Genomic DNA, 27,894 nt, shown 5'->3' on the forward strand with positions numbered 1-27,894 from the left:
TTAATGATATCATCAGATGATCCTAATACTTAAAACTGCTGGAATAGGACATTATAGTCTGTCTGGGTTTTGATGCTTTTCTGTTCTTCCTTCCTCTTGACATACTCTCCTCTATTTTTTCTGAGATCTCATCTCAACTTTACAGGGTTTCCTGAGGGGGTTGATTGAGACATTTATGTGGCTCCATTAGCGTTTACCACTGTGCATATCAGTGGTCACCATCAACACAATTTGGTAGATGTTTGGTTCAAATCTTGTGGTCCAGTATTAGGAATATTAGGAATATCAATGGAATGAACCAGCTGAAAGAGAATTCCTTTCCGCATTGTGAGAACTGGCCAACTGGAGAGAGAACTTACATATTGGCTCACAAGTCTCATCAGTTATAAGACCTTCAGATTTGTGAGGTGATGGCCTAAATATCATAACTCTTGAAACTTAAGTAGAAAGTTAGTATGTATGTTTGGTGGTATGTATATTTGATAGACCAGAAAATAAAAATCAAAGAGATGAAGAGGTGTATATGAGTACTTTCAGAATGGGCTGTGAGTCAGTTGTATGGATTTAAGTAGTAGAATGTTTTCTCTAATAAGTAATAGAAAACAAAAAGGGCTGTAAAACTATGTTTTCAAGCTGATGTTATCAAGAGCATTTGAAAGTAGGCTGCAAACAAAATCGGGGGGGGAATGTTTATACACACATGCACATGCATATACAAATGTACACATGTAAGTTATTGAAGTTCTTCAGAGATTAAATTCTGGTCAGTTAACTGGGAGCTGGCCCTCTTACCTTTGAAATTATGCTATGCAATTTCCACCTCAATGTGCAACTTATTTACAGGGCATTTAGAGTTTATGGTTTCTAAAATTTGTATTTTGGGGAATACATGGCTCCACCCAAACTGATCTGCTACCTTCTTAGCCCTTGTTTCCTTGAGGTCAGCACATCTTACTCCAAAGCCTACCATACTCTTACTACTCCACATAGCTGGCCCCCCTGTTAGATATTTGATCATTGGTATTTATCATCAATTGCATGGTTTTTACTATTTCGCCAAATGACTATGCCTTGGAGAGGTTTACGTGATTGAATTCTCTTTTCCCTGTTCCTTGTTTGGTCATTCCTCACTGTGACTAGACTTGCTTGCCACCTTCAGCTTTGGTATATTATCCAACATAAATTGCACTCTCCGTGATTTTTTGTTTTTAAACCTAGGTTCTAAGGCCCTGGAATATTCCAATGGGATTTTTGATTGCCAGTCTCCCACCTCCCCGTTCATGGGAAGCTTGCGAGCTCTGCACCTTGTGGAAGACCTGCGCGGGTTGTTAGAGATGATGGAAGCGGATGAGAAGGAAGGCTTGAGGTGCCAGATCCCAGACTCCACGGCGGAAACGCTCATCGAGTGGCTGCAGAGTCAAATGGTAGATGTCTGCTTGTTACAGTTCCCGCACCGTGAATCTTCTGTTGCTTATTCCAAAATTTAGAATGTAGAATATCTGATCAGAACAGGAAAAAACAGTTATAGGGCAATAGGTTTGCCCTGATTCTATCCCTTAAGAGATTCCGATTCCCTTTTGACTCTAAGGATAGTTTTTTTTAAAAAATTTATATTTGGCTGCGTTGGGCCTTCGTTGCTGTGTGCGGGCTTTCTCTAGCTGCGGCAAGCGGGGGCTTCTCTTTGTTGTGGTGTACGGGCTTCTACTTGTGGTGGCTTCTCTTGTTGCGGAGCATGGGCTCTAGGCGCGCAGGCTCAGTAGTTGTGGCTCGCGGGCTCTAGAGTGCAGGCTCAGTAGTGGTGGTGCATGGGCTCAGTTGCTCTGCGGCATGTGGGATCTTCCTGGACTAGGGCTCAAACCCATGTCCCCTGCATTGGCAGGCGGATTCTTAACCACTGTGCCACCAGGGAAGTCCCAGGATAGTTTTTTTTTTAAATGCTGTTAGTATACATTTCATGAGTGCCAGCTGGTTATCTGATTTTACCCATAAAAGTGGACTAGCTTTTCAGTTGTGCTTGAATGACCTGCTGTGGCTTAAAAACAAATAGTCCTGTGAGGGAAAGAACGCTTGCACTTAATAGATGCTTTCCTGGTAATACTGGGAAGTTTACTGTAAAAGGACCCAGTAGCAATTCAAAATAGGGAGTGCAGTGAATAGATACTTCTAATAACAAGGGAGGCTGGTAGCAGTAGTTGATGTCAAGTGCCATCTAGTGGTTGTGGCAGTCATTTCACTTCCAGTGCATGAGTTAAGCTGTGGATTGGGCTTTAAATGGTGCTCTTATTCACTGAACAATGAGCCTCTTTCTAGGCATCCGGCAGATCTGCCCTTTCCCGGGACATAGTGGTAAATACCGTGGTTTTAGTATGTGTTAAACACGTAAAATCTAAAGAATATCACAAAAATATTCAGAGGAGAAAGTAGAACAGGTGTTTATTTTGTAAGTATTTAAAGGATGTACAATTTTTAGGAAGATGCATGAATAAGCCTAGAAGTTAATTGTATCAATATTTATATAAAAGCTAATGAAAATTGTATGAAAGAATCAAGACCTGTTTTTGGTCTGTGGTGGAAATGTAAACTGTTTGCTTTGGGAACCTTAATAGTACATCCTACGACTAAAGTATTTTCATGTGATGTGACACAAATACCGGGGCTCCCACCCAGTCCCATGCTGGACCTTCTTACCTTTCCGGCCAATATATTGTACCTTCCCATTTCAAGCGCAAACAGTACGATCCATCTTTTAGTGGTGGTGCCGCTATGCAACCTTGATAGTTAGAGATATTTTACTTTTTATAATACACAGTGCCTCATTATTGTACTTTATAATTGCTCTGCAAGTTTCTCCTCTAGATATTTAAGTATCCAGGTTTGCTGATTTCTTTGGAGAATTGTTCATGCTCTGAAACCGGACATTTCCTAGCATATTCCTTAGGCTATTTCTACTTCCTCTCTCACCCCTTCTTTACTCCATGTTTTCCTGACATTCAGCACGTAATAGGAAAGAAACTTATGCTGGTAGAGGAACCCATTCCCAGCCAGCATCCAGAGGCAGCCAATGGCAGCCATAGCTTGAGAGTACTGCAGTTGAATTTTTCACTTGTGTCCAAAGCATTTCCATTAATATGTGCTCAGTCTGTTCTGTTACAGTATTTCTGGAAAAGATTGAAAGTGGTGATAATGGTATCTGAACCTAAATCATGTCATTCATACCTTTTTCAGAAACTTCCAGTGATAGTCACAGCTCACTGAGAGAAGCCAAAGTACTTGCTGGATTGCAAGGCCTTTAGGACTTACTCCTCACTGCTTTCTGACCTAGTGTCTCATTGCACTTCCCCTCTTTCACTCCACTTCAGGCACATGGGATTCCTCACTGATTCTCCAACATGCTGGGGAAACTGGCCTCAGGGCCTTTGCACTGGCTGTTCACTCTGCTTGGAAAGTGCTTTCCTCGGATATCTGTATGGCTAGCTTTCTTGCATTCTCCTTTAAAAGTTGTGCTCTCAGTGAGGCCTTTCCTGGCCACCCTATCTAAAATTTCACATATTTATTCTTCGTAGTACATCTCCCTGCTTTATTTTTTTCTAAAACTCACCACTTTCTTACGCAGCATTTATTTGCCATATCTATATGTATTTTCTATCTCTCCAACTGGAATGGAAGCATCATGAATCAAAGATTTTTGCCTATGTTTAAAACAAACCAAAAGTGTATCGATGTTGCCTAGAACAATGCTTGGCATTTAGTAGGTGGTCAGTAATTATATTTGTGATAAATGATGCTCCATGAATGATTAAATGGCATATACATTTGGATGAACTGAGGTTATTTATTGTGTTAAATTTATTCTTTGGATGCGTAATGGCTTGTTAATTTGTGTTTGGGGTTGCTCTCTATCTTAATATTTGACATTTTAAAGTTAAGTAGCCACAAAATGACAAATACTTTACATACCTTACAAAGATTCAGTTTTCATCCAAAAAATGACAATAAAAAAAAACTAGATGTGAGTCCAGGGAGGTAAGTTTGTGGAGGGTTAAACTTATTTATATTTGTCCAACTGATTTATATCTGTCCCCTCACGTGGACCCCAATCCTTCCAAATTACATGTATTTTCTCAAGCACGTAGAAAATGAAAAAAAAATAAAAGAAGAAAGATGGCAAAGGGCAAAGCCCAAAGCAAGAAGGGGAGAATGGGAATGAGTGTTTGGAGTAATAAAGGCATAGGTGTGACATGAATAGTCAGACCTTACCCTGTAGCAGACTTTAATTTTAGGGTCTTAAGGCTTGTAATTTAATGATTTGCTGATAGTATAGCTTTCTCCCATTTTAATATGTCAGAAGTTGTGATGTGTCTTACGATCTTAAAAGAGGTATCTATTATACACGTTTTAGCTGGGATTGTTTCTTTTAAATAATAAGGTACCTAGAGTAGTCAAATAAATTCACGGAGACAGAAAATAGAATAGTGGTTGCCATGGGCTGGGGTAGGGAGGAATGAGAAGTTAATATTTAACGGGTACAGCAGCTTCAGTTTTGCAAGATGAGAAGAGTTCTGTAGATGGATGGTGATGATGATTGCACAACAATGAGAATGCACTTAATGCCACTGAACTGTCTACGTAAACATGGTTAAAATGGTAAACTTTTATGTGTGCTTTACTCTAATCAAAAATTTTAAAATTAATAATTTGATAAAATTTAATGGCATCTTAGAATTGGAGGAACACAGAATCCTACAAATTGTATTGTACGTGGGATAATCATCAAAATAACGAATAAAGGAGATCCTGTCGTAAAAAAGCTGTGAACGATAAAGAAGGCAGGGCTGTACATTGGCAGTTACAAACGCTGGCTCCGGAGACAGCAGACTTGAACTTTAAATGTTGGCTCTGACTCTTAAAAGCTTGTAGGATTTGGGGAAATTTTCTTAAGCTGTTTGTCTCAGTTTCCTCATCTGCAAAATGGGAGTGATAGTTTCTGCCACACAGGGTTATGAGGATCCCACAAGCTAATGTACGTTGAGTGTTTGTCGGTGAGCCTGGTGGAGGGTTAGTCAAAAAGGTAATACTGAAGAGTGGATTGTAGAGAGCAGAGGGAAACGTTTAACAGGACCCTTTGCAATGAGGGAAAGAAAGGGATGAGTCCAGTTACAAGGGGGATTAGGTTACCAATTATTTCTACAGTTTACTTCTTTGATAAAAGAGTACAGATATTTCCCAGACAATGGGGAAGCTTCCACAATATTTTAGAAAAACTTATTAATGATACTAGTTACGTAATTAAGATTTCTTTCATGTTTAATGATGGCCAACTTGGGAGTCCATGTACTTGACTGACTGATGCTAATCTACTCATTAGTGCAACTGGGCATTTGAATTTCTAACTATTATTTTACCCAAGCCAGGAAGATCCCCTGGTTTCCTGTAGGGTGCAGGTTATTCCTTCGCTACTGATTTCTGCTGCCTGTTCAATTGTTTCATATGATCAGAAGCTGGATAAGAAAAAAGAAAATAGTAACACTAGTAGCCTGTTAGAGTGAAGGGTATTAAATCTACAAGAATGAATTTGTTTTAATCAGGTAGCTATACCTGTAGCCTTCTAGGAATGAGTAAGTTTCTTTTAGGACTTGGAAGTTTGTCTCCTGTGGTTAAAAAGAAATCAATTGAATACAACATATTTGTTCAATAACTGAAGTATAATTCTCTGTTTTGATTGTGAAATGTTGTGTGTTAACACAAATATTAATAATGGAGAATTATGTGCTTTATCAAGCTCAAAGTTTAAGAGAGCAAATAGAAAAATATGTCTAATTGTTTGAGCCAAACAAGTAGTTTTGGTTTACTTTAGAGCTAACTCGATGAATTTTCCTAGAACATTCTTACAATGCTTTTTCCAGTAGATGGAGCTGAGGTTCATGACCTTGACCAGATCCTGAAATCCCAAAGTGTCTGATCATTTGGCATTTTTAATTATGAAGCAGTCTCAAAATCACCAGAAATTACAAAAAGACAGTTTTCAACAAAGTGAATGAAAATACTGATGGTAAAAACTGCAAGTCAGGCACCATAAGCCATGAGATAAGTAGCGTATAAAATGGGGGAAATGAAGTGTTCTTGACTGGCTTCTGACCTGTTAAATCATTATAATGCATTTCTACCTTTTCTCTATGTTAAAAAAAAAGATAATATTAATCCTAAATGTACCTCGTTTAAATGTTTCTGTAAAAATAACAATACTCATAATTTATTTAAAGAGTTCAGACACGGGGTATGTTCTCTCCAGGGCTGCTGGCTGTTCTTCCCGAGTCCCTGACCCTCAGCCACAGAATCCATCCCCATCCCACCATCCCCTGATCCCTGCTGCTCTCTGGCCAGCTTCTCTTTTCCTGTGTACCTCCAGGGAATGTTTTTTCAAGCCTTGGCAAACAAGGTACATCCTAAGATTGTATCCCATATGTGGTCACAATTATCTCAGTTATGCCACGTCTCACTGGGACATCCTGGTTGAAGTTAAACCTGTTGTTCCCTTAGGCTTCTGGAAACCTCACATGGAAAGGGTCCACAGAAACAGGAAAGCAAATGGACCAAGTCAGCAGAATTCTCCATCAAGAGAGGCCAGTGCTGTGTGAACAGTGAGAGAGGCACTTTCAGTGGAATCCCAGGCTACCAGTAGTTGTTGGAATTGAATAAAAAGATTCCTCTGTTCTTTTATGAAAGTAGTTAAGAAAGAATAAGTGGCAAGAAAAATAGGGACAGCATTTTTTCTTGATCTGGTTCTTTCGCTGGCTCTGCATCCTGTCACATAGCTAGATTTTAATAAATATGAATAAAGGAATGAATAACAGGTGAATGAATGCATATGGTGCCCTCCTAGAATAGGAGCTGGGCCTTAGTTTCTACGGGACCTTCTGTTCTCCCTCCTTCTGGGACTCAGGGGACTTTGGAGTACACCTGTGACCGGGATAATGTTGCAGCCTCATCGTGTACCCCCTCCCTGCTACAGAAGCTTCAGGAGCATGGTGATGTGCATGAAAATAAGGCGAGGAGGGGGTACAGCCCATCTTCTCTCCTCAAGAAAAGTGTCTAAAGGAACTCTTTAGGAGACACTAAAGCAGTCTAACCTCACCCTGTATTGGCTGTGGATGCACGCATGAGGGAGGTGCTGGCATGGCCTAGCTGTGTAACAGGATAGCCATTGTATCTTGGCAATTAATATTTTAATTTGGCACAAATACTCCAAGGGAAGCTCTCTCACTGTATTTCTAAGAAGACTGGCAGATGAAAGCACTTGGCATCTGCTGCTTTCCCCAGCATTTCAGATGTAGTTACATTTTTGGAGTAGTGACCCTCAGAGGCTGGCCTACTGCTGTGGTGGTTTCTCTCACTCCAGAGTACTGTTTAGTTAAGAAGATACTTTCTGTCTCTGGGAAACAAGCACTGTGAAAATTAAAACCCAGAAAAACAAAACCTCAAAGCCATAGTCTAATTTTGACCACATCTCTAATCTTGACTTGGAAAGTACAGAATATATTCAGGCTCATTCGGAGTTTCAGTCTTTGATGTACTTTCTGACAACATTGAATACACTGATGTCTTTCTAGGAGAGGGTCGTGATTGGGCTTTTGGGATGGGACGAAATGTGTGTGAGGTTTATTTCCCCTTTTGGTTTTCTTTCTGAGCAGAGATGCTGAGAGTTTGGAATAAATAGAGGGCTTCCTGAAGATGTTTGTTCTTCTGAACTGCAATAGAAATTTAGGAAGGAAAAATAAGTGGGCTGTTTGCAAGACTGACCCAGAGTCAGAGGTACTATAGTACACAGGGGCACTGGCCGGTTGGAGGGGATGCTCCACTGGCCCCAAATGGTAGCAGTGTGGCCCTGAGATGATTGTTTACAGCACAAAGGTAGGCCTCCCCACCCTAATTACACCACATCAAGTGCGAGGACAGGGCAGCGGAGCACCGCCTCTGCCTGGTGGCCTGATTTCCAACGTTATGGTGTAGTGTTCTTTGACTCTTAGGACAAAAGAGTATGAGATGCCTTATTGCGGTGTTGAACCGAAATGAAATATGACTGAGATACTTGTGGCTGAAAGATTCAAGTCTGATCTCACTCTCTTCTCCTCCCCAGTCTCTCCTAGGAGAGCAGGCAATAAATGTTTGCATGCGGTGGTACAGATATAATACTGTGATTAGGACATGAAAGACCCTGTATTAGATATGTCTTTTGGTAGCTAAAGATAACATTTAATTAAAGGAGCTTGCGTGAACTGCACATTCCCTTTTCTTTCTTTCTCTTTTTTTGGCCACACCATGTGGCTTGCGGGATCTCAGTTCTTCAACCAGGGATTGAACCCGGGCCATGGCAGTGAAAACCTGGAATCCTAACCACTAGGCCACCAGGGAACTCCCCCCCCCCCACCGCAACCCGCTTTCCTTTGTTGATACTGAATTTTAAGAAACAGAATCATGAAGTCAAAAGGGCATGGCAGTTTTGTGGGGTTTTTTTTGTGTGTGTGTGGTACACGGGCCTCTCACTGCTGTGGCCTCTCCCGTTGCGGAGCACAGTCTCCAGCCGCGCAGGCTCAGCGGCCATGGCTCACGGGCCCAGCCGCTCTGCGGCATGTGGGATCTTCCTAGACCAGGACACGAACCCGCATCCCCCGCATCGGCAGGCGGACCCTCAACCACTGCGCCACCAGGGAAGCCTGGCATGGCAGTTTTTAAAACTATATATATTTACTGGGTGGAGAGAGAGAGAGAGAGAGAATGAGGAGGGGTGTGTGTGTGTGTGTGTGTGTGTGTGTGTGTGTGTGTGTGATAGTACTAGTCCAACTATTTCTTAACATTTGTTGTCCTCACAAAATTGGACTGATTTTCTTTTCCCTATTTTAATTTAGTTACTCAACATTCTGATTTAGGAATGTTATATTCAAAATGAGTTCTACGTTATAAATAAGTTTAATTGTGGCAAATCACTGCTTGTATGTTGATCTTGGATTTTAACAGGACAACAGAACTCAGGAAAGAACAACAAACCAAAAATGAAGGTTGGGGACAAAAGAGGGCCAAGTGTAGGCTAATGCAAACCAACAGAACTAAGAAAATCAGAGGAAAACACAGCATGATACTTTCAGCAAAAATAACAGACAGAAGACTCCCACCTACCATGAATTAATAACTATTGAAACTGGGTGATGAGTACAAAGGGTTTCATCATTATAGTCTTTACTTTTATATATATTTGAAAATTTCTGTAAAAAAAATTTTAAGAAAGAGACCCACGTAAGGCAAGATGTTAACATTACATCTTTTTACCTGATTGTGAATTTATATTTGATGATTAAGGGGAAGTTAATATGAAAAGAAGAGCTTCTACTTAGATGGCAAAGGCTAAAGTAGATGGTGCTTGATATTACATGTAGCACCTGCCACGTGAGTTCAGGCAGTTCACATTCTCGTGTGTGGTTTCTGGCTAGCCCTAGGATTCTATAATTCTATGAGGAATCAAACTTTGTAGACATTTTTCCTCCATTATGCCAGGAAAATCTGGCCAACACCATGGGTTCCTTAATTAAATTAAAGTATCACTGTTACAGCCCAGCTGCATCTCCTGCCCTGCCCTCCCTGGTGTGCTACAGTCCCACTCTTCCACACACCGTTAGTTGACGATTACGTTGTTGAAATCCTCCAGTTGATTCCAATTTTGACTTAAACTTTCAGCTGGACTGAACATGGTCAATGTAGGGTTGTGTCATGAGTTGAACTAGAAAGAGTTATTCTGAAGGCATCTCTGGGATTTTGAGTAAAGTAATTTGGGCTGGTGTTCAGTGTTTTGGATGTTAAATTGACTCAACAAGAGTTTATACCAAACATGTTTTTAATTATGAGCTTAGGGTTTTGTAAGCATCATGGGAGAATCAAAAGAAATGTAAGAGAGTTTCGTACTGAGGTACTCTTGGGAAGAATAAGTGACCAACTCGCGTAAAATCACTAGTAAGCCCTCTCTGGTGGAATATGATGAAAAGTGAATTGTGAAGTTCAAGACGAGACACAGAAGAGAAGTCGGTAGAGGAGAAGAGAATGGCACAGTATGAGGAGGAGGAGGAGGTGGGAACTGGCTATGAAAGATGGATTTCTGTGAAAGATACAGGCAGAGAGGAGTGGGAGGGCGTACAGGGGTGGGCACAGAACCCCCAAGTAGATGTTAGAAAGGAGAATGGACGAAAGTTCATTGAGAGGAAGAAATTGATGATGAGGAGGAAAGAGGCAATAATTGCAGGTCAGTTCTCAGGGAAACAGGAAATCAAGGTTCCAGAGTAGAGGAATGGTAAGCTTTTAGGAAGGAGTTAAGGCTCAGCTCCCCTGAGACTGGCAGGAAGGAAGACGTAAGACGTAGGAGGCAGCACGTAATGTTGTGCGTTGAAGAAGGAAGTATATGAGGGAGTTCATGCAAGAGGACCTCAATTACTGTCCATTAAAAAGGCTCTGAGGTCACCTCTTTTTTTTTTTTTTTCAGTACGCGGGTCTCTCACTGTTGTGGCCTCTCCCGTTGCGGAGCACAGGCTCCGGACGCGCAGGCTCAGCGGCCATGGGTCACGGGCCCAGCCGCTCCGCGGCATGTGGGATCTTCCCGGACAGAGGAACGAACCCGCGTCCCCTGCGTCGGCAGGCAGACTCTCAACCACTGCGCCACCAGGGAAGCCCTGAGGTCACTTCTTAAATGTGGTAGGAAGAGGGGGGTACAGGCTTGAGGGGAAAGGAGTGTGTGTACCAGGTGGTAGAGGAAATGTGAATAGAAGTCTTACTGAGGGCTTCCCTGGTGGCACAGTGGTTGAGAGTCCGCCTGCCGATGCAGGGGACACGGGTTTGTGCCCTGGTCCAGGAAGATCCCACATGCCACGGAGCGGCTGGGCCCATGAGCCATGGCCGCTGAGCCTGCGCGTCCAGAGCCCGTGCTCCTCAACGGGAGAGGCCACAACAGTGAGAGACCCGCGTACCGCAAAAAAAAAAAAAAAAAAGTCTTACTGAGAAGAAGGAAGGCCAGGATAGAACCAAACATTCATTCATCTTTTATTCGTCTGATGTTTTATTGAGCCCCTATCATCGTTCCTTCATTCAGCAGTTAGCAGCAGTCCTTCACTGCGCGTCAGATGGAAAGAGGAGCCAACAAAGAATGCAGAGTCTGTTGGAAGAGAGAGACGCATAGGTAGCCAAGTCTAGCATAGTCCTTTCAGTGTGATGCCTGCTGTAGTGAAGGGTCATCTGGATGCTGTAACTGGCATATAAGTGAACAGGCAATTCAAGGAAGACTTTCCAGACCAAGCCCCATTTGAGGTGGACCTTAAAGAGTGAGGAACTGGGCTTCCTTGGTGGCGCAGTGGTTGAGAATCTGCCTGCTAATGCAGGGGACATGGGTTTGCGCCCTGGTCTGGGAGGATCCCACATGCCGTGGAGCAACTAGGCCCGTGAGCCAAAACTACTGAGCCTGCGTGTCTGGAGCCTGTGCTCCACAACAAGAGAGGCCGCGATAGTGAGAGGCCCACGCACCACGATGAAGAGTGGCCCCCGCTGGCCACAACTAGAGAAAGCCCTCACACAGAAACGAAGACCCAACACAGCAAAAATAAAATAAATAAATTCATAAACTCCTACCCCCAACATCTAAAAAAAAAAAGAAAAAAAAAAAAACAAGGAGAACCATTAAAAAAAAAAAACTGAATGGTTAGGTTCTCCTTTAAAAAAAAAAAAAAGAGTGAGGAACAAGGAGGAAAGGGTAGGAAACACAGTCCACGCAGAGGGAATAGAATTGGTTTGTGAGAGAGCATGCCGGGTTTGGGGAGGCTTGGGGTGGTCTGGTGGGTAGAGCACAGGAGACGGAGGAAGAATAGGGGCGGTAGGGTGGTTGCCTAATGGAATTTACCTCTTGCTGACATTTTTTAGGCAAAGGTAACAAAATTAGCAGAAACAGAAATAAACGTGAATAGAATAGACCTTTACCTGCTTGAGTAAGTCAACACAGTGCTTTGAAAGCATGTAATCATTCCAGTAGTGCCTCTTTTGCTTTGTGTTCCTAGAGTGATTTTAGTGTTTAAAAATAAACTACTCTTGAGTGTTATGAGTGCTTGTAAATATCAATACAGTGTTAAGAAACGTGAATATGCTCATTGTGGTCAATTTTTAGTATTTTTAAATGGATAATTTTGTAGAACTGGTTTTGAAACAACTTATTTCCATATCATAGGCAGTGGTTTCATGAAACCCTTCTAGAACTTGCCTTAGACACACTTCTAATCTTGCTCTAATTTCCTTCAGTCAGGAGAAAGAGGATTTTTGTTTTATGTCTTCACTGAGCAGAAAGCTTTTTTTTTCTACCCAATGAAATGGATCTGTTTATAAAACATTGCTTATGTAGTTTTAAAAGCAGATGCCTGCTAATGTTCCTAATCAATATGAAGAATTTAAAGCTGTATAGGGGCCCGTCTCAGCACTTTCTTAGATCGAGAACATGCGTTACACATCCTGGCTCTTTTCCAAAAAACTGTCCTCAAGAAGTTAACATAGGGGCTTCCCTGGTGGCACAGTGGTTGAGAGTCCGCCTGCCGATGCAGGGGACACGGGCTCGTGCCCCGGTCCAGGAAGATCCCACATGCCGCGGAGCGGCTGGGCCCGTGAGCCATGGCCGCTGAGCCTGTGCGTCCGGAGCCTGTGCTCCGCAACAGGAGGGGCCACAACAGTGAGAGGCCCGCGTACAGGAAAAAAAAAAAAAAAAAGAAGTTAACATAAATTTCATTTTCCTGGTAGTCCCCAGGGATGGAAGTCATCCCGGCCACTCCGTCAGACTCCTCCTAATACTTGTAATTTAATTCTGGGCACTTCCGTTTACAACAAAAATAGAATTATGCTGTGATAATTGTGCAGGTATGTGTGGTCAAGCAGGTGATGTTAAAAATTTTATCCACACAGTGCATGCTTACTAAATTAGTTTCAGGTTCTCTTGTGGCCTCATGGGAAATACATCCAGTGCACCGATGTTTTAAGAAGAAACATCCTGCAATTTTCTTTTTTGTTGAAGCTCCATTTTTGTTTGTTTTTGTTTCCTTCCCAACACATAACTTTGTTCTTCTCTTCTGGCAGTAAGTATGTACAGTGTGTATTTTCTTGAAGTCTGAGGTTGTTTATTTGCTTTTTCAATTGAATGCTGGGCAGCCCCATCTAACCATTTTGGACTCCACTGGCTTTTATTTTTGTTGTATTTGAATGAGGAATCAGGAAATTCTATTGGGATTACACATTATGTGATTAGGAACTGTTTAAATGAGATACCAAGAGACACAGCACATACACTCCTCTATTTCAAGATGACATTTTTATGTTGTCTGTGCTCTGTGAGCCTTTTCAATCTGTCTCCTTAATCACTTGTGTATATTGCAATACAAGACGGCCGAGGAAAAAAATCTACACTTCCTTTCCCAATCTGTACTTCCTTTGGCATTTGTGCCACCCATAAATATGCCCAAATCTGATAAAAAGGGGGCAGAAGGGAGGACAACAAAGAGGAAGCACTAGTCTAAGTAGATCCCTGGCCTGCATGCTGTGGAGGTTACAAGATGATACCAGTTTGCAGGCTCTGCCTGGAAGCTTAGAGTAACAGTAAGTGAACAAGCAAACCCATGAGAAGTTAATGAATTCAGAACGGAATGTGGTAAATCACCGGTGAGCATGGCTAGTCCATGCTGCAAGGGGAGGTCTTTGTGGACTCAGTGCTTAAGCTCTTGGGGGAAAAGAGAAAGGCTTCAAAGGGGAAGGGAAGAGCTTCCCTGGTGGCGCAGTGGTTGAGAGTCTGCCTGCCGATGCAGGGGACACGGGTTCGTGCCCTGGTCCGGGAAGATCCCACATGCCGCGGAGCAGCTGGGCCCGTGAGCCATGGCCGCTGAGCCTGCGCGTCCGGAGCCTGTGCTCCGCAACGGGAGAGGCCACAACGGTGAGAGGCCCCTGTACCGCAAAAAAAAAAAAAAAAAAAAAAAAAAGAGGAAGGGAAGATTTGTCCTGTGATTTGAAGACTTGAGTAGCAGGAAGAGGCCGGTGGTGTAAAGTCCCCTGCTGTCTCCCGTGTAAAGGCCGGCACTGGTAGTCCTGGTTTTGGGATTTTGGGAGGAGAGGGCAGGAATGGAAGGACCTCCCAGGTCATTCCCGCGGATAGAGGCATTCAGGGGGAAAGAGCGATTTTGTGCCCGACCATACGCTCACAAAGCTTTGCGTGCCCAGGTGGGCATCCACTGTCAGTGACTGTCAGTAGCCACTGTTCCTTTTGGGTCATTATTTTCTTCTTGATGAGTTGTTTTTTGTTCTTGTTGTTGCTTTGTATATGAACCCTGTTTCCTTCTCATATTTTCTATTAAGGGCAGTAACCGCTGCGCTGAATTCAATTCAGGTTCCTTGGATTAAAAACATATGCAATTTTTATTTACCCACAGTAGTTCAATTTTTACTCTTTTTTTTTTTTTTTTGGTAGCACCAGGTCTTTAGTTGAGGCAGGCAGGCTCCTTAGTTGCGGCTAGCCGGCTCCTTAGTTGTGGCATGTGAACTCTTACTTGCAGCATGCATGTGGGATCTAGTTCCCTGGTCAGGGATTGAACCCAGGCCCCTGGCATTGGGAGCGTGAGTCTTAACCACTGTGCCACCAGGGAAGTCCCTCACAGTAGTTCAGTTTTAAAGAGGGTCAGGCTTACCCATATCACTTCCTTTTTCAGACAAATGGACACCTCCCTGGGAATGGAGATGTGTATCAAGAAAGGCTGGCACGTTTAGAAAATGATAAAGAATCTCTCGTTCTTCAGGCAAGTGATTTTTAAATGCTGTTTTTCCCTCATGACTTAACTTACAAAGACCATTTTAAATTGGGATGGCAAGTTCAGATGCTCGCAGGAGCCAGACTGTTAATAGAAATAAACGCAGTAGGCCATCTGTACACGTTCAGGAGCGGTGAGGACTGTGGCAGAACAAGCTTACATGTGAATAACACTTCTCAGGCTCTGCTCTTCAAGGGCCAGTCTCATGACAGGCACAGTGTCATCTGATTTTCTGATGTGAGCTGTTTCTTTTTTAATATGTAGCAGAAATTCTGATTTGTATACTATATATGTGTGTCTGTATATTCATACATCTATTCCATAAATATGAATAAGTATTTTTGAATCTGAATATATGTTTAATTTTTCAATGTTAAAAATGATACCATGGACCAAACAAAGCACAAAGTGGGTAGTGGAGTCCTGTTTGTAGGCTAGATTAGAGTTTTCCTCTCCTTCATAATCTTTTAAATCCTTGGCCCGTAGTTTTACTTTGGTATGTTGAGCTAAAAGAACTGAAGCCTATTTACTAGGCTGTTGATCGCTGGGAGGACAACTCAGGTTTGCAGTAAGCACTGGGGAGGAAGGACTAAGCCAGTGGCTCCTCTTGGACCTCTGAGCTACACCCTGGCTTTCGAGCACATTCGTGGACGGTGTGATCATGAAAGATCTCATGGAATTTGAATTCCCTGGACTCTTTGTTTGTCAAGCGTCAGATTTAAATAGTCCTTGATAACTTCTCTTTCAAACATTAACTTCATTTCCTCTCTTAATCTCTAATACCACCTCCTACCCCCACCATCCCTCAAAAAAGATAATTTCTGTATATGCTCTTTCTCTATAAAGTGTCCCCAATCAGCCCTAACTTCCTTGAAAATTGAATAGGAGTCCTCAGACCAATAAGCATCACATAAATAAGAGTGTGAAGGTCTGGTTTCTTATTAATTCTCAGATTTCTTTTTTTTACAGCCAAATGAGTGGTAACATCATCCCAGTTTTTGTTCTATGTAGAGAAATAAAGTTGGCAGTGGGACCCAAATTCTTCCTAATCCATTACAATATTTTGCTCTAAATACAGGTAAGTGTGTTAACAGACCAGGTAGAGGCTCAGGGAGAAAAGATTCGCGATTTGGAGTTTTGCCTTGAAGAGCACAGAGAGAAGTTGAATGCCACAGAAGAAATGCTGCAACAGGTATGTTCAGAAGCCGGTACCAAGGTGGGGTTTTTCTGCTGGCCTGTTTGAGATGCTACATTTATATGTTGTGTTTGCTCTGATGCAGTGGTGAATTTCGTGATTCACTTAGCCTGGTTTATTTTACTTTTTTTCTTTTTGGCTGCGCCGCTCGGCATGTGGGATCTTAGTTCCCCGACCAGGGATCAAACCCACGCCCCCTACGGTGGAAGCATGGAGTCTTAACCACTGGACCACCAGGGAAGTCCCCTGGCTTATTTTAAGCAAAAAACCTAGAGTAGCAGGTCTCTAAACACATACACACAGTAGAAAGTGTTCACTGCAATTAGAGTCTGGAATAAAATATTAATAGGATTGTAGATAATTTTAAATGTCTCCTTTATGCTTTCATGTGGTTTCCTAATTTCCAACCATGAATGTATATTTTATGATTAAGAAAAAAGGTAAGTACCTTATATGACTTATTGGAAAAATGTTATAATGTATGTGGGTACACACACATATGGTGCTCATCTATGAGAGGGCCTATAATACAGCAGGTAGAATGCACACTGGAGCGAGACTGTTAAGGTTGAGTCTCTGCTTTGCCATTTCCTTGCTGTATGACTTTCTGCAAGTTCTTAACCTCTCTGTTCCTTAGCTTCCTTGTCTGTTGAATAAGAATAATTCATGAATTATCCTATGAGTTTCTAACTCATAAGGTTGTTTTGAGGACTGAACCACTGAATACCTGTAAGAACAGTGTCTGGCACTGGCAAACGTAATAGCATCATCAGTGTTATCATCAGGCTTAAGAATATATATGTTTATATATGTGTGTATCAATATAATGCTTATTGAGCATTAGTTCGGCTCTTTGAAGGGTAACTAAAGCAAATACTTTTTCCAAATGTATCTATTTAGTAATTAATCTTCACATCCTCTACTTAAGAGTTACTGCTTTGTAGTCACAAGTGAGACGCATCCATATGTGGCTGTTTACAATAAAACAACTTTTGGATATGTCTCTTAAATTCTAATAGGAGCTTCTGAGCAGGACATCCTTAGAAACTCAGAAGTTGGACCTGATGGCTGAAATATCTAACTTGAAGTTAAAATTGACAGCTGTAGAGAAGGACAGATTGGATTACGAAGATAGATTCAGAGACACAGAAGTAAGTAATACCCTTCCTCTCTCTTTATATACATTTATGTATGTATGCACATATATACGCATACTTATATATCTCGCACATACGTATTCCTAGAACAAGTTGAAATTCCTTGTAGTTGTGAAGGAGAGACAGTTAATTACTATGTTCCCTCATTATCCATGCTTCTTTTTAAGAATAAACTTACACTGACTTTTTATCACTAAATAATAGTGGTAATTTTTAGCTTGAGACTTTTGATATGAAATATTAATCCTTTCACTTGCCTTTTGACTTTCAGACATTCGGAGCTTCTGTCTATCTATCTAGCCATCCATGCATCCATCTGTCCATCTGTTCATCCATACTGATTCTCTTCATTGTGGAAATAATGGGCTCAAGTGCATGATTTTACTAGTAGTTCTTATTTAAGCACACTGATTACTTACTCTATAATAAGTAGATTTTAAAATGTGTATAGCAAACATGCTTTCATTATGTAATCATAAAAATCGCAGATTTTTAGAGGTCATTTAATTTGGCCTTCTACTTTTGGTCTAATCCACATGTAAATCATTCCAAATAAATACAGCTCAGTATACTTTTGTGAAATTCAGGGTAAATTCTACAACTTGAAATACCCATTTTCCTGGCTAAACATGCTTTCTTGTTTGTTTGACCTAGTTTATTGTTAATCCCGGTTTTCTTATTTGTTAATCGCTTTTTTGTCAAGGGGGGAGTTCAGAGCATATCCATATGAAATCTATTCATTTGAAAATAAATATAAAGAATTTTTTTCTCTCCTAGGGCCATCTCTTCCTTTCTCTTTATTTTGTTTCCTCAGTTGGGGTATGGAGAGGTGTCATACTGAATTAGAAAAATGGGTACCAAGAAGGAGAGAGGAGAAATCATTTACTTACTTTCCCCCTCTATCTTCATTTCAAATATTTGTTTTCTGCTCACTACATGCCATCACGATATGATATATATTATCCACATGTGTTATCCACTGTGTGAAAGTCCTTCCTAGAGCTGAATTTAATAAGGTTTACTCCATTGCTATTTTTATTTTATTTTTTTAAATTTATTTATTTATTTATGGCTGTTTTGGGTCTTCGTTTCCGTGCGAGAGCTTTCTCTAGTTGTGGCAAGCGGAGGCCACTCCTTATCGCACGCACAGGCTCAGTAATTGTGGCTCACGGGCCCAGTTGCTCCACGGCATGTGGGATCTTCCCAGACCAGGGCTCGAACCCGTGTCCCCTGCATTGGCAGGCAGATTCTCAACCACTGCGCCACCAGGGAAGCCCTCCATTGCTATTTTTAAAATTAAATTTTCTGTCGAAGATGTAACTATAATAGAAAGTCTTGGTATATGTATTACTTTCTCAGTAGCAAAAGGAAATCCCCAACTTAACTCATGTTTTAATCTTAAAGCTCTTTGTCAGTCACCTATATAATTATGTTTTTCATTTAATTGAGACTGGGGCTTTTAAAACAAAACTTAGGAAGTTACCTACTTTCATTAAAATTCTAGCTTTTGTGCTTTCTTTAAAAGTCTGTTTGGGTATTTCCTCTTTTCCCTTCTGTCTTTCCCTGACTCCACAGCTGCTACAGAACACATTGATAGAATTCAGTCAACAGATGGATAACATGGCAGTGGAGCTAACTCTGGTGTCAGGAAAGAAGTTTATAGTTTTGGGGCATTAAGAGGTGACCTTATTATACACACAAAGTTTAGGGAAAGTCTTAACCGGCACAACTGTGGTTAATTTGGATATGAGATGTTAACCAAATATTGGGACTAAATTGAAGTAGCCGTTTTAGGATTTTTTTTTTTTTGTAAGACCCCAGAGCAATATCTACATCTCTTGAGTTTGTCTGCATTTTTTATAAATCCTTTTTTTCGGGTTTCCTTGCTTCACTCGTGCATTCTCTCAATCATATGCAAGGTGATCTTGTTATCAAACTTGTAGTAATCCCTGATAATTTTCTAATAAACATTCAACACTATTGTTAAAATATAGCATGCACATACTCAGAGATTATGGGATATATGATAAACTTTGTTAAACATGAAAATAAAGTAGTCTTCAAAATTAAAACTAAAAAAATTAAAATTGAATATGCTTATTTTCTTAGAATGAGCATAGAATGCTCATTGTCTTAGAATTTTAGATTATTTGGAGATTAATTTCTAAGAAAACATTGGAGTGGGGGGAAGAAGTATAGATACTTCCAAAAGACTGGGGGTAAGAGTCTTGAAGCTTTGGAAGATTGAGGGCTTGCCTGTCCCAGGAAGTACTGATAGATGTTTGGCATCGTTCAATGGTGCCCCCTTGTGTTAAGAATACAGATATCAGAAATGAGTTTCTGTGGAGCCCTGAAGAGTTTTCTGAAAAGGAAAAGATAACAGGGATTTTCTTTTTAAAGCAGTACTGAACTTCTGATAAGAAGTTAGTTGGAAATAATTTGTATTACATTTTTAAAAGTTTCATATTAAGGAGCTACTTCCAGATTTTCCAGCTTGACTTTTCATGGGAAGACAAGACTTCTTTCAGATTAGAAATTTATGTTCATATTTATAGTGTTGCCACAAAGGATGATTGGGTGGGGTTTTTTTAGTAGAAAAATGACCTCAATTTATAACTCTATTTTCTTCATTTGTTTCTTCTTCTTTACAAATTGCCACTATTTCTAAAGGAAGTGGTAAAATACAACAATCCAATAGAATTCAAAGCTGTTTTTTACCAATAAGAAAGTGGGAAAATATATATAAGAAAGACCAGATTGATTAAGAAAGGCTACTAAGAATTCATATTATGCAAAGATGGTTAATAAGTAGGAGATAAATAAATGGGAGAAACTGACTTTTTCCTTGAACTTGAATTCTGAACTTGTACATAAGGACTCACAACTAAAATGTTATTAAATGATGTCAAGCAGTTATTTACCTCATTCATAAAAGGAGAAAATAGACATCCTCTTATTGAAACATTGTATTAATAGTAATTATAATTAATATTAATAAGTAATTATTATATAATACTAGGTAGTAGTTTTCCCCCTTTTACAAGAAACTACAATTTAAAAGCTTGTAGGTTTTCTGAGAAATGTATTTCACAACAGCATCCTTTTTTCTAGCCCCTGTGAGATTAATTCTTACCCTTAGAAGTTTAGAATAATCCCTCAATAAAAACGTTTTATTTCTTATTGCATTGTTCTATTTGTTTTTTACAGTATTCTTGTGTAATTCTTTTCCGTCTATGAATCTGTGACTCAGGAATAAATGTTTTGAAAAGAAAGGAACAAAAGCACGTTAACCATTGGTGGGGTCTTCATGCCTTGTGGTTAAAAAAAAAAAAGTCTTCACAGAGTATTTGAGCCCTCCTTTTGGATAAGTTGGTATTGTTTCACATTCTCATTTCCTATTCTCTGGGCTCTGGACAAAGATATGTCACTATTGCTCAGAATATTTAGACAAATTTTATAAGCAAATTAGTTTTTTTTAAATAAAAGTAGAAAAGTTGTATGATTGTATTTGTATTATGAAAACATTAGGATTGCTTTCTTTTTCATTTTCCAAATATAAAATTATTATGATACTGAATATATTTGTAAATGATAAGGCCCTCATCTACCCTCAAGTTGTGAATCCTTGGTCTAAAGTGTTTAAATTTCATTTGATTCTCCAAGATTGGGCTGATGAACAAGCTATTTTTTGGTAGAAAAATTAACAAATTATTAAAGTATTTTTATAAATACCCATATATCACTGAAAAGTCTCTAAAAGTAAACGACTTTACTAAAGAAAATTTCTCTGGTTTATTTTAAAAGATAAGAGTGCATATAGTGATTTTTAGTCTCGAAATATTTGCTCAATGATAGTAAGCGATCAGCTACATTTCTTAAAATTTTAGTCACCTTTCACTTTCATAATCAATCCCATCATTTTAGGGCAGAGGCAATGTTTTCAATGGAAAGATGCTTTAATTCTCAAGGAGACACATTCATTTTCATTTGTCTGATCTCATTCATCCAGCTTTAACTCAGGAGCTATTGACTGAAGATTTCCAAGCTGCTATTTTGGTAGATAAGTGTGTTACTGCTTTCCTAATGTATTTCCTTGTCGCTTTTTGGACAGGGGCTAATGCAGGAGATCAGTGATTTGAGGTTAAGAGTCAGTGAAATGGACAATGAAAGACTTCAGAATGAAAAAAAGCTGAAATCTACCAAAGTAAGTTCTCACAATGGCAAAAATTTTTATATAAATGGCTCACTATCTACAATCAATAATATAAATAAAATACATGTTCTACTTAGTATATGATACAGAAGGCATTTTACAAGGGAATGAAGTTTTTCCCCAAGCTGGAGACCATCTTGAATTTAAACACTACTGTTCTGAATAAGAATCAGGGTTTAACTAATCTGATAGAACATAGCCTGTCATTTCTCTTAATTATCTAACCTCCTTTATAAACTGATACTGTTTTCTTGGTTACTTAGCTTGTCTTTTTCTATCTGTAGTTTTCTTTCACTCCTGTCTCTCTACCAGTCTTTAATGGCCAAACTTTCTAGCATGAAAATCAAGGTGGGTCAGATGCAGTATGAAAAGCAGCGGATGGAACAAAAGTGGGAGTCCCTGAAGGTGTAGTAGACCTTGGGTAATGGGGTCCATGGCCTGTTGCTTTCTGACTTGTGTTGTTTTGCTGTGGTGGTGTTTTTAGTGGTGTGTGCATTCATTTTGTGTGTGTGTCATCTGTTCTTTAAAAATATGTTTAAAGCTGATTAGAGGGACGATAAGATCCCTAATATTGTTTTCAGAAACATATGAAATAGTGAAAAACAATAAGCAGGTAAAATAAAAGTATTCGTTTATAAATTAAATCTCACTCTCTTGGACTATCTGAGATTCAAGCATGGTAAAATAATTGCAGCAATTCACCTGTGAAAGAACTCTGGTATCAATAGTAGACACTGTTTTCTTCCTTCTTGACAGTAAATGTGTACATCGGTTAACTCTGTCCTGGCAGTGAGTAGAAGTTACTGCATAGAAGCACAGTGAGAACAAGCAGCACTTTTTGCCAGTGCTACTGAAAATTCCTTGTATTTGGTGTCCATTCCTACCATAAACAAAAATTATAGGGCCAACTTCTTAGCTCCATTGGAGAGCTACATCTTCTCATAATACTAAACATAGTACTTATCTTTAGAGACTGAAACTATATTAAGAAAAATAAAAGTGCACTTATTAACGTTGCATAGCTTTATTTCTTGGGTTAAATAAAGCCAGCAAAACTTAAATTTGTCAAAGCTAATTCTTTACCAAAATGAAATGAAAACAAACATTAGTAGATAGATAGCACATTGGATTTGGGGTCTTAAATAGTTGTGTAGTTAAAAAAAAAAGACTTAAAATCTGTTTTCTAAATCTCTTTTTTTCCATTGTTGTAGGAGATTCTATTCTTTTACCTTAGTGATGAGGGTGAATTATTTAGTCCCATGATTTGACTAAAGTTGTTCATCGCGTGCTACCTTACCCACTAATTAAGCTCTATCTTGTCCAGGGAACATGAGTGCCATCTTGAAATGCTGAATAAATGTCAAGCAAGTCTAATATATTATTTTCCAATTTGCATTTTGTTTTGCTTGTATGACACTAAGCATCTAATTTGATTATCTTCCTTGATTAACTTGTTCAGATTTTTTACTTAACATAAGATTTAAACCTTAGGGCTGCCCTAGTCCTAATCACACTTTAAAAGATTTATTTTTAATTTGGTCACAAGGAAACTTGAAATAATTATACCATAATTATTATAAGTTGTACTTTTATTAATTGTCTTGCTTCCTGCTTATCATTGCCACTGTCTGATTTCTGAAGTTTGCGTCTAAATTCTTGTAGTTTTTTGTTTCATTCACAAAAACTAATTATTGACTTAAGAGTTAACAGACTCTCTGAATATTCCCTTTTAGTCATAATCTACTCTTTTTAAATGAATTTATCATTTGTAGGAGGAACTGGCATCTCTAAAAGAACAGCTGGAAGAGAAGGAATCTGAAGTAAAAAGACTACAAGAAAAATTGGTTTGCAAGATGAAAGGAGAAGGGATTGAAATTCTTGATCGAGGTAGGAATATGTATTTAACATTTGTTCTCTTATTTTGTTAAAGTCGTCCAAGATCTATAAAAGAAACTGATGTTAGATGATGTGTACCATTAGCATCTAAGAGAGAGAGGAATAGCAGAAGCCATCTGGGCCCAGGACTGCAGGGACTCCTCCAAGCCTCTTTACTGTGCTTGGGCATCTGTTAACTTCCTCTTGAGCAGCTGGAGAGGGCACCTCTGTACTTTAGTGGGACTTTATTTTAGATTACTACATGGTAAATTCCCATGATGTCCAAATTGCAATACAAGGAAGTGTCAGAAAGAATTAAAAGGAAACAAAACTATGTCCCAAGATTATTTCCCTCTGAACTGAACTTGAGACAACATAAAGTAAAGCATTTAGGAACCTTGCCTGCCTTTTTGAGAGGAGAGAGGGAAGGCTCTGTATCTTTGGAAAGTTAATGAACATTTCTTATCATGCATTGAGCCCTCAACCTTCTAGAAAGCAAAATAGGTTAATTCTGTTTTGGGAAAACTGTATGAATTTATCCAAAAAATTGTTTTCATAAATTGAGGAGGTTTGTCCTGGACATTATATGGACTGTAATTTTTCATAATGTAGGTTATACCTGCTAGAAAATAACTTGAATGAAATGTGGGTTTTTAAAAAATTATATTTGGAAATATATATGCCTGTAACATCTGACAACACTCGGTCAAATTTAACCTTTCTTTGTTATAACGAATGATATGGCAAAAGCAACTTCGGACTCATTCAAAACAGAACAAATTCCAGTTAGTGTAGATTTGGTACATTTTTATCTATTGCTTTATCTATTTTGTCTATTTTATCTATTATTGTCTGTACAATGAGGGGCTTGAATTAGATTACCTCCAAAGTCTTCTAGGCTCTAGAATACCCTGGTTTTATTTACCTGTAGGTATCACAATCCCCTGTCCATCAGAAAACTCAATTCATCCAACATTGAAGGAAATGGATTTTTCCCCTCTATTTTGGCATGTGTAGAATGTATGTTCTTCAAGGACACTCACAGACAAGTCATGCTTTCAAGATTCTAAGGAAAAAAATGGAATCATAGAGGCTATGTTGGCTATGTTAGAGTAATGCTACCCAAAGTCGGATCTGAGGACTAGCACTGGTCTGTGAACCACTTGTTAGCAGTACACAGCCAGGCATTAAGAGCAAGTGTTTAGAAACTTCATGGAATCTGATGTTGACATAACATCTACCTGCGTGATCAGTGGACTCATCTTGGTGAACAGGAGATGGACCACTTCAGTGTTGTTGAACTTGAGCAGTGAGATGACTATGACATAAGCAATGTCCTAATCACATTCAGGAGGGTCACATATCAGACTGTAATGGAAATGTAAAAAACAACCAATGCAACATTAGCTGGTTTTCCATCACAGTTAGTGTAAGAAGCACTCGTACTCCGAAGGCCCAATTTTAATACAAGAAAATCAAAATTCAGAAAGATGAAGTAACAGAGGTAGTAACTCAGATTTACATCTTCTGATTAACATTAGGTTCTCTTTCTAACCTCACAGAGGGCATATTATATTGTAGTATCAGTCCTAAAGTCAGAAAATAATGCTTAATATTCAGTTTTATGAGGTTAGAGTCTCTTTATTTTAGGTAAAAGGAGACCAGATAATAGTGCTTTTAAAATATTACTTATTGTTGTAATGTATGCTAACTTCCAATTCGATGGGTTTTCCTGCACAGATGAAAATTTTAAAAAGAAGCTCAAAGACAAAAGTAAGGTTTTTGGTGTATTTCCATCAGCCTTTACATTCACCAAAAGTACTACTTGGACTGTTCTTTGCATGTGTTTTTAAAACATTTCTCTCCCCAGAGGTGTAAAATTGCTTCATCAATAAGCTCCCCATTTCTTCAGAGTGTACAAAATAGAGGGCAAATAAACAAACAATAAAACAAGGAGTAAAAGACCGTTTTGCTTATTGTTCCTGGTTCAGCCCTTCTGCTCTGCAGGATATACCAGAGCGCTCAGAGTGGTGGAGGTGAGGCAGCGTTTTTCTCCGTGGCCCAGTAGGTACAGGGTCCGAGGAGAAAATAATGTTTATACTCCTATGAAAACCTACTGTTTTTACGGTTTACCACAGTTGAAGATTATTTTGAACTTTGCTTTTGTTTTCCAATGTTTTGTAGCCCACTTTTTCACTGAGACCTATATTAAGGGCTTCTATAAACATATCCTCTTGTGTTACAAAAGAAATTGTACCCAGGCTGACTAACAGAGACTAGATTTAATGCAGTGTAAAGATAAAGCCTTAGCGGACTTTCCTCCAGACATTAAGTTCTTAAGGGAATTTGCCATTAAAAAAAAAAAAGAAAAAGAAAAGCAGTTCCTAAACAGTATACCTTAATTGAAAGTATTGTATCAGAGCTGAATGATGCACCACTGTTTTAAAATTTACCTTCAGTAGTATTTTTTGGTCCTCAAAAGCTGACAACTTTAGCTGAACTTTTTCCTCTGTTTCAATTTTTTTAATTTGTGATTTCATTTTGGGTCGACTTTCCATATTTAAAATGTTTGGTTTTTTATTACTAAAGTAACATGCTTTTGTATTTGAATATCACATTTTAAGGAGAATCACTTACTTTGGCCTTTTAAAATAGTATTGTTGAAAAACGTTTTAAAATAGACTGGAAATGAAGCTTATAGATGAAGCAAAGTACTTGTTATTCTTCTGTATGGAACCTACAGCCAGCTTCTTAGCATGATACTCACGTAAATATCACGTTCCTTCAGGCTCTTACCATTTGTGTCTCCATCTTGGTTATAACCGAACATCATTTTCTCTGCTTTTGTCATATATACACCATTCATTGCTTTCACCTGCTTTATAAGTTTCTTCTTTGAAAACTCTGTATTTTTATTGTTATAGCACTGAAATTTCATCTTCAGTGTTCTTAAGAGGATTTTGTTTTTGCTTTGAGAGAGGGTAGTTGTTTTCTTTCTGGAATGATGACTATTAAGGTGAGTTATAAAGTGTTCATTTTTCAGGTTTTCCCTGAAAGAGAATATGAATGGTAAATGTGCCTTAAAAAAAAAAAAGAAAGCGGAACAAATTATTAACATCTTTACCTTGCAACATTTCAATCTGAAGAGTCAGTAGATTCTTGTTATTGTCACACAAGTTAACTAAACAGACTTCTGATTTGATGTTGTGATATTTCAGATATTGAAGTACAAAAAATGAAAAAGGCTGTGGAGTCTTTGATGGCAGCAAATGAAGAAAAGGTAACTAGATGAAATTTAAGTGTTTATTTGGATGTGTAATAACATCATTTTTATCATTCGATACATTCTCATCAGATATCCCAGTTTGAAAGAACATCGCCTAAATGCAGCTGACATTAAGGGGCAAGCATTCTCCCTTCCTGCCCAAGTGGGCCTGCTCTCGGAGGGCGGGTCATAGATGTACTTGTGCTGCACAGACAGGAATGGAGACCAGCAGCACTGGCTCCACTGAGAATCTACCCCTCCCGCCCACTGCCTTGAATTTAGAAAATGTTCAGGTTATCAGATCAGCTCTTTATGTTCAGGTGACAAATGAGACAAAGGATACAGGCCATAGTACATCCTTTCTGTGGTCCCTGGAAATTCTGGACTGCCCTATGAACTCTGAAGGAGGTAGCCATGGCAACTTTAGCTTCATGATCATGTTGATTTTCTTCTCTAGGAACATGTTATTTCCTTCACACTCCTGGCCTCTTTCACATCTGGGATTATCTCTGCTCTCCTGATGGTGAGATACCAGGAAACAAGCACAGGCACCATGTAATCAAGGATGGCACTCGGCTTTGTTTTAGCTATGCTGACCTAATGCTAAGGTCTCCAAGAGGGCCTTTCCTCCAGCTGTTGCTTCTCCTTACTTCATCCTGCTAAGAGCAGGGATGCAGGGACCCTACTAAGGAAACATGCTTCTTCTTGTCTTCCCTGACCAGCCATATACCCAGCAGGCAGGTTCAGCTCCTGTCATCAGAACTGCTCTCCCCCTGTGTTCTTTAATGAATAGAACAAGGAGACATTTTCCCACGAAAAGAGTAATTTCAAGGAAATAAAAACCAAGCAAATGCCAAAGAACTTTGTCTTGATCTTTTTCTCTCATCATAAGCTTCTTTCTCTAATTCTTTCTTGCCTACTCTGTTTGTATATTTATTTATTTATTTATTGCCTTTCATTCTTTTTTATTCTTGGAATATTTTTATTCAATGGAAATAAACTCTTTCTCCTACCCACCTACCCATATATAGGTTTCTTTTTGCTAGTCTTCCCCACATCAAAAAAAAAAAAAAAGTCATTAACAAGCTGCCCACATAGATTTAATGTGAAAAAAAATCACTAAAATTCATTTTGTTTTAATTTCTCTCCCTCAAAAAGCAACAATAACAAATGAAACTCCCAGTGTTGAATGAGGGCTTACTAAATGCTCAAACTTCTCTAGGAGCAGCAAGAGTGACGTAACTTCTTGGTGGTTCCAAGAAGTCTTCAAAGAGGACATATTTGGGCAAATTCTGAGGGAGAGCAAAGAGTCATTCATCAGGAAAATGAAGGAT

The 27,894-nt window shown here is 39.3% G+C and overlaps 1 protein-coding gene across 4 annotated transcripts in view; it reads left to right on the plus strand.

The window, feature by feature from the left end:
• The window catches only part of PPFIBP1 (PPFIA binding protein 1), a 183,585-nt gene that overhangs the window by 117,613 nt on the left and 38,078 nt on the right, over positions 1-27,894 (plus strand). For 2 of the 4 annotated variants that reach the window (XM_081249206.1, XM_081249207.1), the window contains exons 4-11: positions 1,219-1,424; positions 14,757-14,843; positions 15,934-16,047; positions 17,070-17,201; positions 21,319-21,411; positions 23,193-23,307; positions 25,036-25,068; positions 26,514-26,575. In XM_081249206.1, the coding sequence (XP_081105332.1) occupies positions 1,219-1,424; positions 14,757-14,843; positions 15,934-16,047; positions 17,070-17,201; positions 21,319-21,411; positions 23,193-23,307; positions 25,036-25,068; positions 26,514-26,575 (842 nt within the window). The remainder of the gene's footprint in view (positions 1-1,218; positions 1,425-14,756; positions 14,844-15,933; positions 16,048-17,069; positions 17,202-21,318; positions 21,412-23,192; positions 23,308-25,035; positions 25,069-26,513; positions 26,576-27,894) is intronic. The other 2 variants (XM_081249208.1, XM_081249209.1) reach the window with 1 other exon arrangement.

This window comes from Mesoplodon bidens (genome assembly GCF_964165515.1).
Source record: "Mesoplodon bidens genome assembly, chromosome: 11".
NCBI classification, from domain to species: Eukaryota; Metazoa; Chordata; class Mammalia; order Artiodactyla; family Ziphiidae; genus Mesoplodon; species Mesoplodon bidens.